This window comes from Molossus molossus, unplaced genomic scaffold, assembly GCF_014108415.1.
Source record: "Molossus molossus isolate mMolMol1 unplaced genomic scaffold, mMolMol1.p scaffold_m16_p_21, whole genome shotgun sequence".
In the NCBI taxonomy this organism is placed as follows: Eukaryota; Metazoa; Chordata; class Mammalia; order Chiroptera; family Molossidae; genus Molossus; species Molossus molossus.
In genome coordinates this window covers 42,004,671-42,019,756 of record NW_023425357.1, presented here as the reverse complement: position 1 = coordinate 42,019,756, position 15,086 = coordinate 42,004,671, and the positions used below count along the sequence as shown (strand labels likewise).

Genomic DNA, 15,086 nt, shown 5'->3' with positions numbered 1-15,086 from the left:
GGAAGGGGGACCTGAGAGAGGCAGCCCAGGACAACAGCCTTTCAGATCTCCTGGGGAGCTGGTAAAAATACAAACCCTCTGCGGGGCCTGACCTCTGCATTTCACATGCTGCCGCATAGATCGGAGTACACACTAAGGTTTGCGCAGCACCGGGAGGGAGGGGGGAGGGAGCCTGCGGTTGTCAGCCTGGCCCCATTCTCCATGTCTAGACGCCTTGCTAGCAGGAGAGCATGGGAGTCCATCAGCAGTCCCACCGCCACCGAGCCGCCACCTCATCCCGAGTTACCTGCTCAGATACGGACCACCAGCCGGGAATTGCCTTCTCCCTGCCAGTCACAGCTGGCCTCTCAAATACAGGGGGATTAATTGGCCTTGTGCAAAGGATTAGCAGGTGCCAAACAGGGGTGGGGAGATGGTGGTGGATGAGAGGAGGGTGATGCCCAGGGAGCCAACAGCAACGCCCTAGAAACCAGTAGGCATCTGGGGCCCAGGGAAGGAGCGCCAGGTGGCCCAGGTTTGGGCACCATGAGTTGCCGGAGGATCTGCCGAGGTACCACGGGCCAGGCTCCCCACATACCTTGGCCAAGCTACAGAATGTCTGATGGAAGGATGACAGCTTGGAGTCCCTGTGTCATTCTGGGAGACTCCTCGAGCAGCAGGGGCTTGTAACTCTCAGTCAGCAATAGCAGTACACGCCAGCTACCCAGCCCCAAGGCGGACTCAGGCGGATTCTCTCTGGTCTGGAGTCCTCAGCAGTGTGGCCGGGGCCTCAGCAGCCCCTGCCTTGGGCTCTGCCAGAATGGCTGTGGTCCCAGGGCTGGGTCTTTAGGAAGAATCCAAGGACTCGTGGGTGACTGACTACATGTGAGCTGACTCCCTGAACTGAGGTCAGACCCTAGAGGGGAAACAGAGATCTAGAGGAAGAGGCCAAGAGCGACAGAGGCCCAGTGAGGGGCTCAGTGAGGTGGCAGGACCTGGGTGGGAGGTGGCGTAGAGGGATGTTCAGCAAAGGGGCAGGAACTTGACTTGATTATCCACAACATTTCTTGAGTTCTTCCTGTGTTCAACAGAGTGCCAACCTTGGCACATTAACAAGATAGGCATGGGCCCTGACCTTATGAAGCTACTATTCAATGGAGGTAGAAGTAAAACAGATTGAGGATGAATAAAGAAATATTGCAAATTATGCTGATTCCATGAAAGAAACGAAAGGGCAGAAATGTGTGTGGTAGGGCTGGAGTAGGGCTGGCGGGTCTCTGTGAAGAGGTAGGGCTTTGAGCTGAGATGAAAAGCGGGATCTGAGTGAATGGTGTTCCAGGCAGAGCACATTGCAAAGGTCAATGTCCTGAGGCTGGAAGGAGCTTAGTACAGCTATACCACAGTCTGTTTATCTGTTCACCGCTCAATGGACACTTGGGTTCTTTCCACTTTTGGCCACTATATAGAATCCTGCCAGAACATTTGCATCCAAGCCTGTGTGGACATATCGTTTCTCTTGGGAAAATTCCTAGAGGTAAAATTGTTGGTTCATATGGTCAATTTATGTTTCACTTTTTAACATAGTGCTAAACTGTTTTGCAAAGTATTACCCCATGTCTTGACTTGAGTGGTAGTTATGTACATGGGATCTTACTTTATAAAATATTAGTTATATTATTGATGCACTTTCTGTATTTTGTTATATTTTACAGCTTTAAGAGAGTTAAAAAATAAATGGGAAGGGTAAATTGAGTCAACTCTGAGAGAGTTTTCTGTGAGCTGCTGGACTTGGGGATGCTGCCCTGGGGCTGTATGGTGCAGGAAGGGCAACCAGGGAGCCAAATCCTATGTGATCTCACAGGCTCAGCACCTGGGCAGATTTATGCAAAGCACGTGCCAATATATGCAAATAGGTTAGGCTCTTCCAGGGTTCCCTCGCCTGAGCGTTTCTCTCCAATAGTTGTGACATTGGTGGTGGGCAGGCCCCAGGGCTTCAGGGTGCTGGGCTTAGACACTCATGACCTTGCTTTCTGAGGAGGAAGGGAGGCTGCAGGCCTGCAAGGGGCTGGGGATGATGTATCACCTGCTAATCCCTGTCCTGCTGAGGCCACCACTCTCCCTGATCCTCTTACGCTGACCCTGGATACTGGCCACCACTAATCTCCACCCCTGGAACCCCATGGGCGGGCAGGCAGAACAGTGCCCTCTTCCCTGAGGTCTGCAGTGGGGGGAGGGCCCTCCCAGATCACAGACACCCCTCATGGCAGGGCCTAGGGCCCTTGCTTAACACAGATGGGAGCTTTGAGTTCCAGAGAGAGACAGTAACTAGTCCAAGGTCACACAACCTGCCCTGGCCAGGAGCCTGGCCCAGGAGACAGCAGCCTTCAGGAAGGCTGAAATGGATGGGGGGTGTACAGGACTCCGGGCAGCGGGCTCTTCTCCCCAGAGCCTGTGGTTGGTTGCCAGGGTTGCCGAGGAGTGGATGCCTCACAATCAGGCTGCAAAGGGCATTGTCCCTGCAGAACATTCTTTATTCTCCTACTGTCTCACAAGGCCTGGGGCTTGGCACATCTCCCTGCCTCTTCTCCCCACAGAGCAGCTGGAAGAACAGAACATCTTTATAAGCCTGTGCACCTAAGGTATGTGCCTTGCAGATCAGGTAGCCGCTGTCAGTGGGTCAGGAGCAGGGAGTCCTCCTTTCTCTCCTCTCCCTGCTCCACTCCCTGTCCCTCCCCCTGCAGGCCCATCCTCTGTGCCCTCTTCCTTCTCCTTCATGGCCCTAGGTCCCATGGCCCCAGGTCCTTACCTCCTGCCCACCTACCACCCACTTCCATTTCTCCCTTTCAAACAAGCTGAGTCAACAAATTCTCACTAAAGTTGAAATGGCTGAATGGCTCCTAGGAATACCTGCTTTTTTTTTTTTAGAGTGGGAAGGAGAGAGTGGAAGAGAGAGAGAGAGAGAAACATCGACGTGAAAGGGACACATCGAGTGGCTGCCTCCCACACGACTCAACCAGGGCCGGGGACAAACTGCAACCGAGGTACGCGCCCTTAGCGGGAACCGAACCCGGGTCTCTCTGGACCGCAGGCAGACGCTCTAACCACTGAGCAAAACTGGCCAGGGCAATACCTGCCCTTTATTATTTTATTTTTAATATGTTTTTATTGATTTTTTAGAGAGAGAGGAAGGGAAAGAGAGAGAGAGATAGAAACATCTATATGAGAAAAACATCAATCAACTGCCTCCTCCACTCCCCCTACTGGGGATTGAACCTGGACTGCTCAATCCACAGGATGACACTCAATCCACTGAGCCACACAGGCTGGGTGGGCATACCTGCTTTATAGAAGGAGACACTGCCTGGCCAGCGATGTCTTTCTAGTTTGTATCTATCGTGTCTCTCTCTTTCTTTAAAACATTTTTGTCTCCCGGTAGGATTTTGACTAAATGCCAGAGACCTTAGCCAAGACCAAAAGTCCATACTTAGTTACCATTTTGAGCTAAATCTGAACCCACCTGCTGCTGCTGCTGTTTCCTGCTCATTATTTAAGAATAGACTCAAATGTCACCTCTTTTAGGCCAATCCCAGCCTCCCCAGATATACGCACCCTGTCCTGACCTCGGTCAAAGCCCTTAGCACATCCTCTGTGTGTCATGTCATCTGAATGTCCCTGAAAAAGCAGGATCTGGCACACAGTAGGTGCTCAATAAATGTCGGACCAGTAGATCAATCAGCACTGGCCAAGGTCGTGTTCCCACATAGAGGGGCATCTGGCTGGCCTAAGCCCAGGGTGAACCCCTTTGTACTCTTGGCTCCCCAGCCATGGCCCGCATCATCGACCTGGTGCCCTGGGAGGATGGCTCCGCCCACGTGTACGCGTCCCCAGCCATCCTGTTCCCGATGGAGCGGCAGAGAAACCAGTTGGCTGGAGTGAAGCAGCAGCTCTACCACCCCGCCCTGCCCAGCCTGCGCCGCATGGACATGGACTCCGTCAGGGCCTGCCTGCCTGATGAGCACTGCCAGTCCACCACCTACTGCCGCAAAGGTCAGGCCACATCCCCTGCTGCCCCAGGGGCCCAGGGGCCCAGGGCCTTGGGGAAGGGATGGATGGTTCGGAGCACACAGATCCGGGAGTGAAGCCCATCAGTGGCAGGTGAAAGCATTCGAGGGGCTAGTCCCAGCTCTGCTACTTCCTACGCAGGAAACCTTGCAAGGTCTGAGCCCGTTTCCTCATCAGTAAAATGGGGATGATCATGGGGCCTGCCTCACAAGGTGAGTGTGAGGTTAAAGTGAGATAAAGCAGGAAAAGTACTTAGAGTAGTGTCTGGCACCTAAATAATGTTGGCGATGTTATTATTATTATTAATGGAGAGAGAACTGTGCAGAGGTCAGTAGCTGCAGCAGAAGGAGTAATAATAAAGGCAATAATAACAACTTCTGTCCAATCATCTCTCCATGTGGAAAAGGAAGAGAGAAACCTCCTCACGCCTCCCATGAGTGAGAGGAGGACCTGGCCCAGGGATAACTCTTCATGAATCAGAAGCTTTGCTGTGGAGATGGGGTTGCCACATGAACACACACGTTCATTTATTAAGCACCTCTTTCATGCCTGACACTTTGCTGGGTCCACGGGGAAACTAAGCGTCTTGCAGCTACAGGAAACAGCGTGTGTGGAGGCCTGGAAGGAAAAAACTACACAAGATTTTGGGGTGTGGTAGCTCTGGAGGAAAAGGTTTGTGGGAGCAGGAGAAGCAGATGCTGGGGATAAGGGCACAGCTCAGAAAAGGCCCTGATGCTGAGCTCAGGGGCCTAAACTTTCTCAGGAGGGAAATAAGAACCTCTGAAAACTAAACAGAAAAGAGGTCTGAGGACTGTGGGGGAGGAGGTGGAGCAGTGGTTCTCAACCTGTGGGTCGCGACCCCTTTGGGGTTGAACGACCTTTTCACAGGGGTCGCCTAGGATCATCGGAAAACACATATTTCCGATGGTCTTAGGAACCGAGACACCGCTCCTCTATCCGTCTCCAGGCGGGTCCGCCCACATGCAGATACGCCCACATACAACATGAGGAGCTGGATTAAAGGGTCCCGGCATTATGAAGGTTGAGAACCACTGGGTGGAGAATGGCCCAGGGAAACTAGAGGTGGATAATGGGGGAAGGGCTAGTTGGGATACTGGGAGAGATCACAGTCTTTTTTTTTTTTAATCCTCACCCGAGGACATTTTTCCAATTTTTGTACAGATAGAGTGGGAGGGAGAGAGAGAGGGAGAGAGAGAGAGAAACATCGAATGGCTGCCACCCGCACGACCAACCAGGGCCGGGGACAAACTGCAACTGAAGTACGTGCCCTTAGCGGGAACCGAACCCTGGTCTCTCCGGACCGCAGGCTGACCCTCTAACCGCTGAGCCAAACCGGCCAGGGCTGAGATCACAGTCTTTAGGAGTGATAGTGTCGGTTTGGGGAAGTATTTAGGAGATAAAATAACAGGATTTGGTATCAGAGTGGTTAGAGGGACAAGAGGGGACAGTGAGTCCAGGACAATACCCTGGTCCCACTCATGGTCAGAGACTGTATGGAGATCTCCCGAGGTCCCACAAAGATCTCTGCAGGGCCAAGATGGGAAATGGAAAAGGTGAAGTGAAGCCCTCCACCTGCCCCTCCACAGGGGAGCAGATGCTGGGCTCTCCCCACCCCCATTTTTGTGTGGAGGGGTCCACACAGCTGTCAGACCATATAATTTCCTGGCTTCTCTTAGAACCTAGGTTTTTAGGAAAAGCTCACTCTTGGTTTAGATATGTATTTTATTGTCAGTATATGCTTCAATAAAAGTAATAGAATCACAGGTTTAAAATTCAAAATACTGCAGTAATGTGCATTTTAACAAGTCTGACTTCTCCCCCTCCTCCCACGCCCACTTGCAGGTACCCACCCTTGGTTTTTAATGTAGCCTTTCATTGTTTACTATTGAAAATACAAAAATGTATTATTTTGCTCATCAACTTTTTATTATGAACATATTCAAACATAGAGAAAATTTGAAAGAATAATATTATGAACACCCATTACCTTCCACCTGCTTCAATTAATGTTTTGTTGTTCTCTCTCTCTCTCTCTCTCACACACACACACACATTTTAATAAGCAGCCAAAGTTCTCAATCTTTTCTTTAAGGCTCCTGGATTTTGAATTAGAGCTGGTACGTCCTTTCCCACCCCAAGGTTAGGAAGGAATTTACCCATGTTTTCCTCTTGTACTTCTATGGTTTCTTTTTTATTTAAATATATGTATATTGAAATATTTGACCTATTTTTAGTTTATTCTATTATAAGACATTAAGTATAAATATACTTTATCTTAGATTTTTAAAGTTATCATACACACACACATACACACACACTTTTTTTTTTTTTTTTTCATTTTAAAGCAACGTAATCCGAACCTCTTCTGCGTGGGCCTGTGACTGCTGGTGCGGGAGTCACATCTTCTCCCTTTCTCTTCCTTCTTCAGATGACTTTGACAACGCCTACTTCACACTCCTAGGGGTCCCCAATAAACCCCTGCAGTGCTTGGTGAGTGTCCTTTGCCACTGGCCCTGAGTTTGCTCCGGGAAAGGGACCAAGGCCCTGCTTGCACCCAGCCCCAAGCACCTCTAGTCTTGGGCTCTACTCCGTGTACCTCCTCAGCTGCCGCCTTGGGAGCCCCGACCGTCCCCATCTCCAACAGGGGCTTCAGGCGCCCCTTGGTCAAATAAGCCAAATGTCAGCGCCGCCGTCCTCCGTGGCTTGGGTTGGCCTCCCAGGCTTCTGCACCGACCTCTCAGGCCCTGACTCCCATCGCGCTGGCAGGACATCACCGCGACCGGCCAGAGGCTCCGTGACAGGTGCCGCGAGGGAAAGCTGGTGCCCATCGCTCCGGGCGTCCACCGGGTCGACTGGCCCTGCTTCACGCGCGCCATCGAGGACTGGTCCCATTTCGTGTCCTCTGCCGGCGAGTTCAAGCTGCCCTGTCCGAGCAAGAGGGGTCAGTCTATCCCGCGCGGAGAATGCCCAGGGGCGGGAGAGGTAGCTGAGCCGCCAGGACTGGAGTCTGGACCTGGAGCGCTGACTGCCGACGGAGGCCATCACCGGTGGGCTCCAGCAAGGACAGAGCGGGGAAGCTGGGGTGCAGTGGGGAGCACTCAGAGAGGGAAGGGCTGAGACGATTGAGGGACATGGAGGCGGCGCTCGTCTTGGGGACAAGGTGGGAGCCAGGTCAGGGCCCGGAGCCACTGGGGCTGAGGCTGAGCCCAGGGTGCGTCCTGAGACCCGTGAAGCAGGGTCTGGAGGCGGGGCTTGCTCTAGCTGGGCAGATGCTAGGAGCAGGTGTGGGCGGGGCCTAGTCCAGGGACAGGGCTCAGGTAAGAGTGGGGCGGGGCTCGTTCAGGGTGTGCTTGGGCGGAAGATGCGCCCTCTCTCCGCAGTCGAGAGCTTCAGCGGCTACGCGGTGCGGCACTTGAAGCCGGAGGTCACCCAGAACTGGCGGGTAGGGAGCGCTGCGCGCTGACCTGTCCTTGGGGTCCGGCAGGGTGAGGGGAGGAGCAGCTAACCCGGGAAGGGGTGTAGGGAGAGAGAGAAGAGGCCGAGAGCAGGGTCTCCCAGTCCCCATAGCCAGGATCTCGCGCAGAGAGCGCTGTGTGGGGAGTGAGTGGGGTTGGGGGGCGTGTTCCCCCTGGTTCACGGACCACCCCTATCCCTCTGGCCCGCCCCAGTACTGTCTCAACCAGAACCCCAGCCTGGATCGCTACGGACAGAAGCCCCTGCCTTTCGATTCCCTGTGAGTGAGGCACAGGCCCCGGACCCCTGTGAGAACTGGGAAAAATTGGTTGGCTCCAATACACCACAAGAAAATCACAGTTTCAAAATTAATAAATGTTTAATTCCTACCAAATGGAGCACCTGTCCTCCAGTCCCTGGCAAGTTAACCCTTTCGGGGTGGAGACGAAGGTGCAGTGTAATCCTGGCGGCATGGAGCCTCCCGGGGTGGGAGTGAGGTTTCGAGAGAGTGAGGTTCCCCAAGAAGGGAATGCGCCTCCCCACCTCGGGTTCACCTTCCTCCTTCTTTCGCAGAAATGCTTTCCGACGCTTTGGCTCCCAGTACAGGTAGGGAACTGACCCCGCCCCCGCCCCCGCCCCGCCCCTGGCCTTTCCCCGCTCCGGCTGCCTCCGCCTCCGGCTCCACCCCTGCTCCGCCTTGGGGACTTGGCAAGGAAGGCTCGGGGAATGGATAGCCCCCAAGATGTCAGAGAGAGAGAGAGCGAGCTCCTTCCCTCCAGAGAGATCCTCCCAGGCCAAAGAGCAGCCCACCTGGAGGTGGAGGGAGCGGAGAGCTTGTCCCACCCAATGTGTCCCTGACCCTGCCAAAGGGGCGGGGGTGAGGGTGGGTGGGGGGAGGGGTGGAGTTTACCTGGGAGAAGAGCAGGGACCAGAAGAGCAAACAGATAATAAAACATGATGGAAAGAGCCAAGACCCCGCCTTGCAGGATGCAGAGGGATGGTAAGAGCTGGGGCTAGTGTTCTCAGCTGGAGTGTGTACGATATTCAGGCATCTTCATAATCTGGCCGACTCCCGCCTCTCCAGTTCCATTCCCTACACTTCAGCGGTCTCCTGGTGTGACCCAAACCACCAGCACAACCAAGCACTTCACATCTTCGATTGTGCTATTTCCGCACCTAGATGATCCTTCTGTGCCTGAAAGACTCCTCTTCAGTCTTTAAAGCCCAACCCACAAGTCCCATCTTTGAAGTCTTCCCTGACCCTCTGCCTCTCCTCTCCAGCTCAAACCGCCCCCCCCATTTGGTCACTGGATGTGTACCCCTATCTGATGGCACAGACTGTTGCGTTATAATTCTTGATGGAAAGCTTGCCTTCTCTCACCCACCCTGCGCATACCCACGGGAACACTTGCCATGTTTCTCTGCTACCTAATGCCTGCCAGAGTAGGTTCATAAAGGGTTGAAAATGAGTAATGCAGTGCATGGTTTGGGATCAGAGGAAGATAAAGATGAGGCAAACTGGAAGGAAGGGGCTTGGACATCAAACAGAGAAACAAAATATATCAAAGGAAATAGGGGACCACTGAAGAAGGTTCTTGAGCCACAGAGGACCAGGGTGGAAGCTGTGTTTTCAGAGCTTTGAGGGCAGGAAGGTGGGTTTTGGGGAGTGGCCCAGGGGAGGACAGCCTGATTTTTCCCCAGGATACCCTGGAGGGCCCTACCTCACCCCTGTTTCTCTCCACAGTCGTGTCAACTACCTAACCCCCTGGCGTTAATCTATGAAAAGCAGGCCGGTCCCCAGGCTGCTGGACCACACCACCTCAGGTTTCCCAGCTAGACAGAGGGTGTGTGGTGGCATCCCCCATCTCCCTAAGAGTTCAGCCTTACTGGAAATAAATCTAATGCTCCCACAGGGAGGTACCAGTCCTGTGTCGTGTGTGTGTGTGTGTGTGTGTGTGTGTGTGTGTGGTGTTTTGCAGGGGCTTGGAGAGGGTCAGGACCTGTGGATGACAATATCTTACCCTTTCCTATGCCCTACCAACTCCTGGGGGACTGGTGGGGGCTGGAGAAAATGTCTGGTGACCCCAGGTGGAGAATCAGGTACTAAGCTCCAAGGCCCAGTGGGGGGTGAGGCACAGAAGCAGGTCTGAGAATTGGGTTTTGCTTGTGCCCCTGTCCCCTGCTTGTAGCCTCACAAGCAAACCCCCTCCACCTCAGATTATGAACTTGAGCCCTAGAGAGAAAAGAGGGGTTTCAAAGGAGATTTTCGACATCTCTGTCCGATGTCCTCACCATACCAGTATACCGGGGGTGGGGGTGGGAGTCGAAGAGGTGTAGGCAGGCTCTATGGGGCTGGCCAGGCCTAAGGACTCTTCCCTGTACCACAGTGGAGTGTAGAAGTAAGATGAGGTGCCCCAGGCCACTCAGAGAAGAAAGTTTTCTGCTCCACAAGTCACCAACAATAAACATATCAAGTAAGCAAAAAGTTGTCTGATCTATGCACACAGCTTCAGGATTAGCCCTTTTCTGCCCCCCAACCTACAGAAAGAAAGGCATGATATCCTGGGGTCAGCCATGGGCTGGCCAGGTCCAAAATAAGCCCCTCAAAGAGTCTAAGGAAGAATGTCTGTCTCCGGCATGGTTAGCAGTTAGAGCAGCAGCATCCAGACTTAGCTCCTGGGCCTTCCAGATACCCACTGCCACCCCACCCGCGGGCAGTCTGCAAGGACAGACCCAGATCAGGGAAATAGCTACCAAGCTGAAGAACTGTTTAAACAAGACTTCTGGTGCTAGGACCTGGAGCTTCAGGGATTCATGAACCTTCTGAAACCATGTGCAAAACCGTGTGTCCACCCACGAGTGTTTTTCATGGAGAGGCTCCTTGTTTTCTGATTCTCAGGAGAGTCAGTGCCCTGAAAGATTGGACAGCCCTGACTTATACAAGGTGTGTTGTGTTGTCTAATACTCAGACAGTCTACCTTAGAGACTCAAGGCTAATTTTTGTTTCTCTTAGGGGTAGAGGTGACAATCATTACCCTTATAACAAGGGGAGGGACCATGGTGTCCATCTCTGTCCTGAATATGGGGCTCTGATGAAAACGGCAGGAGACAGGACCGTTGGGAGGAGCAGACAGGAAGTGGTAAGCAGGGCCCAGAACCCCTTCCTCCAGGGCCCTGTGAGAAGGCAGCCAGCCTCCTCCCGTGTCATGCAGGAAGAAGCCCTTTCCTCCAAGTCCAGCAGACTGTCAGCCTGGCTTGAACCTTGGGAAGCCATTGATAGAGCCCCTTGGGATATCAAGGCCACATGCTGCGGCCCTGAGTGCCCCCTCCAACATGCCAGCTCAGAGAAGAGACTTGCCTAAGACTCACAGCAGGGATGCTGGTGTCCTGGCCTACATGAAATTGGGGACATCCAGAGAGCATGTTGAAGCATGCCAGACGGAATCAAGTGCCTGGAGCTTTTCCTAGCCCTGCTTCCTTGACACTCTCTCTAAAGGAAAAGTGGAGAAAATGTCCTCGGGTGAGGATTAACAAAACCAAAAAAGTCCCACCCAGAGGCCAGGAAATGGAAAGCCATACCTCTGTCCAGCTTGGCCACTCTCTTCTGGCCTAGAAGTCCCCTCAGCCTTAGGGGGCTCTTTGCTCATCATAAATAGGTTACATAAGAAATCTTCCCTGCAGCAACTGCCTTGGGGACAGCCTGGCCTCCATGGCCTCAACTCCATGCCTTCCTGGCCTGACCCCAGTCCACTACCCTGGCCCTGGGCCTGAACATACTACCCCGGCACAAACCCCACCAGCAGCCTCCTTGCCATTCCAAACACCCCAGGCTCTTATCTGCTTCCTAAACTTTGCTCAAAGCCTTCTTTCCCCTGAGATTCTTTCCCCATCTCTTTCTGCCCAAATTCCACCCTTTCTTCCAGGTAGGCCTCTCTCAAGTCCTCCCTTCTCCCCCCAAGTCTACAAGGACAGGGACCATAGCTGATTCAGAGAGACTAACTCGTAGCCTCTAGCTATTAGGAAACACCGAACTTGCTAGCTTCTCTTAATCTCTCCAAGTGAACCAAGTCACAGATCTGAACTAAAGGAAACCACTACTTCAAAGTAATTGTGTTTATTACAAAGCATCACACGAAGCATTCATCCTCACTGGCCGGGAGGATCAAGGTCCAGCTTGGGGGAGGGGTGGGGGGAGGGCACAGAGGACTCTCCCAGGTAATATTTTGTACTAAATGTCAGCAGCTTTGCCATTGTTGACCCTACCTTTTGATACATGAAAACTTCAAAACTCTCTCCTCTGAAGTTCTTGCTTCACGCTGCAGGCCCGCCTCAGTGCCTGGCAAACAGTCATGCTGCTGGGTGAGCGAAGGCAGGGATGCACACTGGGTGGGGATGGACACACACAGTGATAGGGAGACCCCACAGGCCCTCTCCCACCCAGCCCTCCCTTTGACCTTCTTTCTGGGCCCTGAAGAGGACTGGCCATTCCAGCCAGAACCTGAGTCTGTGAAAGGTCAGTAGCACCCAAGGCTTTTCCTGGAGGCGTGACCTTCAAGGAACAAAGAAACCCGCCAGCTTGAGGATGAGATGCGGAGCCTGCTTATCCCAGGGAGCCTGGCCCAGGCTGGGAGGCCCTGGGCAAAGCTCCAAGGCCTGGGCAGTCCCTGGTCCTGTCTGAGGCCTGCTCTGAAGGTGGGTATGGGGCAGGGGTGGGCGAATGAGGGCTGAGAGGTCAGGATGGAGGACTGGAGACGAGAGAAGGCCCTCGACAAGGTGCCTGCAGAGGCCTAGGCTCTTCATAAAGCTGCCTCTGCCCAGATGGGAAGACAGAGCACAGAGACTTCAACCTCTCAAGGAAGCAGGGGGCTGGCCACCCCTCTGGCTGCTGGGAAAGAGCTTTCCTGCTCCCCTGGTCAGATTCAGTGCCAGCACCAGTCCCGGCCATTGTTCTGTCTTCCTGGTCAGCGAAGAGTGGGTTGGAGCCAGAGTCCCAGGCTTCAGTGGCTGTTACTGGAGGCCTGGAGGTTCAGAGCCCAGGAATGTCCCGGCCCCACTGCCTGTCCCCCACCTGGCCCTCCTGACCAGCCCCCACAGTTCTAGGCTACTTTTATTACTAACCATATGGCTTTGAGAGCCCCTGGATATCTCAATGGCCAGCACAGAGGGAATACTCAGGTCTGCCCTTCCATCTCATAGAGATGGCATGAGGCTCAGGCCAGCTGGTGGGTGGGCAAGGTCTTGGGAACGGTGTTGGAGGGGAATAGGGACATCCCTGACACTCACATGGCAGAGCTAGGCTGGCTCCCTCTCACCTCTGCCCTCCCAGTGCTCTGCTTTCCTGAGTGCCCACTGTGTGCCAAACACTGCACTCAGGTCATCTCACTGTGCCCTTACCCCAAGCCCAGAAGAGAACATTACAGGTTCCACTTCACAGATGAGGAAAATGAGGTTCAGCAAGCCCAAAGCCTTGTCATTGATGAGTGGCAGAGGCAGGACACTAGCCAGCACTGACTGTGGTGGTCTTAATCACAATACCACGCCACTGTCTGGTTCATGAGCACAGGCTTCACTCCTGGAGAACAGGGTCCTTTTCCACTGTCCCCTGCAGGGCTGAGCACAGCCAGCCGCACAGTGAGAGTTTCACAAAGCTGCCAGCATGAGGGGCTCCCTAGGGAAGTTGTCTGTGGTGGCCCGGCCCGCCCTGGCAATGACTTGTGGAACATGGGAGAATGTCTCTGCATCCCCCTAACAGTGCAGTGCCTCTTCCCACAGCCAGCAGGAATTACTAACCCCAAAATGTAGTTTATGTCGGCCTCTCCCTCTCGCTCCTCCCAGCTCTGGATCTCATCCAGATGCCACTCCCTCACCCTGTCAGTGTTTGGGGCAAAAGGAATGATTATCCAGGGACTAAAGAAGATAGCACTAGTTTGCAACCCTAGTCACAGTGTCTGAAGTTCACCTGTGAAAAGGCTATGCTCTAAGAGGAGAGTCACATCAGATATGGGACAGGTGAGAGAGCTACCTGTGTGTGTGGCCCAGTGCTTTGCACAGCTGTTTAAGCCAGTTTGTTTTGTTCCTGTCACTTACAACCAAGAGAGATGAGACTGAGACAGGAGGGCAGCAGGCTGGAGGCCAGGAGAAACAAGGAGAGCAGGAGATGAGGCTTGATCCTGTCACCTTCCCAGAATGAGAGCCTCGGGTCTCTAAGGACCCTCAGAGATCAGGGGTCAAGAGCTCTGCTTCAGATGGGGAATTGGGCCCCGAGAGGGGCAGAGACATGCCTACACTTGTTATCAAAGAGCTAGGACTGGGAACAGGATCCAGGCTCCCATGCCAGGGCTCCATTCACTGCCCTGGTTTGGGCTCAGGCTGAACACAGAGTCTGGGGGCCAGGTGGGAGCTATAGGGGCATCAGTGTTTTGTAAGGGAAAGTAAGGGTGGTGACAAAGGAAGAAGTCACAGCAGGCTCCATGTGAGCTCAGCCATACCCAGCCAGGGCTCCTCCTACCTCTGGCCCATGCAGGCCATCATCCATTCAGGAAGGGCAACTGAAGCTATAATGCATCAAGCACATGCCAGTGCTTACCAGCCTCTCTATGAGGTGGGTGGGTTTTGCCTAAGGTCACTCAGCTGGAAAGGAAGTCAGGGTTCAAGCTTGGCACAAAGGGTCCTGGGCATCCTCCTGCTGAGTGGTGGCTGCCCACAGGAAGGAACCATATGGTTTCTCAAGGGTGTGGTCCTCCTGTGGCCACACACACAGGAAATAAGTATGGGGTTCAGGTCATATCTGGGGTCCCCCCAGCCTTTCCACTGGGTCCTCTATACCCATTTTTGAGTCCCTGCATTGTGGACAGCTCCCTTTCTTCTTGACTTTCTACCCTCAATCCCCACCTCCACCCCTACCCCCACCCTCAGGACAGGATGTCCCTGCTGACCACCCTCCACTGGCTCTCAGATGCCCAGACCTGGGGAGGTTGCTTCTCCCTCTGTCCCCACCTCCACCCTTGTCTGTGAGGAGTGAAAGAAACATGGTTGAAGTCAGCCCACTGGGAGACAGGGAAGGGGTACAGAAGAGTGTAGGAGGGCTGAGATGGGAGGCAGCTGCACTGGGCATGCAGACAGATCACTGCAGTAGGGAGAGGGGGTGGGAGAGAGCAGGGCCTCTTAGGCTGAGCAAGCCCTCATGCCTACCAGGACGTTCCGGCTGCTGACCATCCATGAGCTGCTGGTCCCCCACGGCCCAGCTCCCTTTGCAGGGGCTGCAGTGAAACCCGAAGGAGGTCAAGAGGCTGCAGGGCCATTTCTAAGGGTCCCAGGTGTCCTGCAGTTGGTACTGTAGCATCTTCACAGCTTCCCCACCAGGGCCTCCATACACAATTCCATTTAATTCCCACATCAGCCAAGCAAGGGAAGGGTTAACCTCCCCAATTTACAGATGAGGTGACTGAGTCCCAAGGAGGGAGTTCCCACAGTAACTAGCTCAAAGTTACACAACCAGAATGTTCAAATCTCAGGATCCAAAGCGAGCCTATGTCCCAGTCTCAAGCCTGCCACCCTGGCCTGCACATCTC

The 15,086-nt window shown here is 53.7% G+C and overlaps 2 protein-coding genes across 12 annotated transcripts in view; one reads left to right on the top strand and one right to left on the bottom strand.

The window, feature by feature from the left end:
- CNGB1 (cyclic nucleotide gated channel subunit beta 1) overlaps window positions 1-338 on the bottom strand; it is an 80,513-nt gene extending 80,175 nt beyond the window's left edge. The window contains exon 1 of the mRNA XM_036275359.1: window positions 287-338. The gene's annotated coding sequence lies outside the window, so the exon portion shown is untranslated. The remainder of the gene's footprint in view (window positions 1-286) is intronic.
- A 142-nt stretch (window positions 339-480) lies between these two features.
- Window positions 481-9,410, top strand: LOC118639532 (testis, prostate and placenta expressed). 11 transcript variants are annotated; one of them, XM_036276016.1, is made up of 10 exons: window positions 481-887; window positions 1,446-1,513; window positions 2,574-2,618; window positions 3,802-4,026; window positions 6,491-6,552; window positions 6,829-7,109; window positions 7,443-7,504; window positions 7,731-7,795; window positions 8,089-8,121; window positions 9,260-9,410. In XM_036276016.1, exons 4-10 carry the CDS (start codon window positions 3,804-3,806, stop codon window positions 9,350-9,352), a joined length of 819 nt encoding a protein of 272 aa, XP_036131909.1. In that variant the 5' UTR covers window positions 481-887; window positions 1,446-1,513; window positions 2,574-2,618; window positions 3,802-3,803; the 3' UTR covers window positions 9,353-9,410. The 11 variants fall into 11 exon arrangements, with proteins under 11 accessions (XP_036131909.1, XP_036131912.1, XP_036131913.1 ...); XM_036276019.1 differs by having other exon boundaries at window positions 6,829-7,003; window positions 9,260-9,350; XM_036276020.1 differs by lacking the exon at window positions 7,731-7,795 and having other exon boundaries at window positions 6,829-7,003.
- Window positions 9,411-15,086: the final 5,676 nt, after the last annotated feature.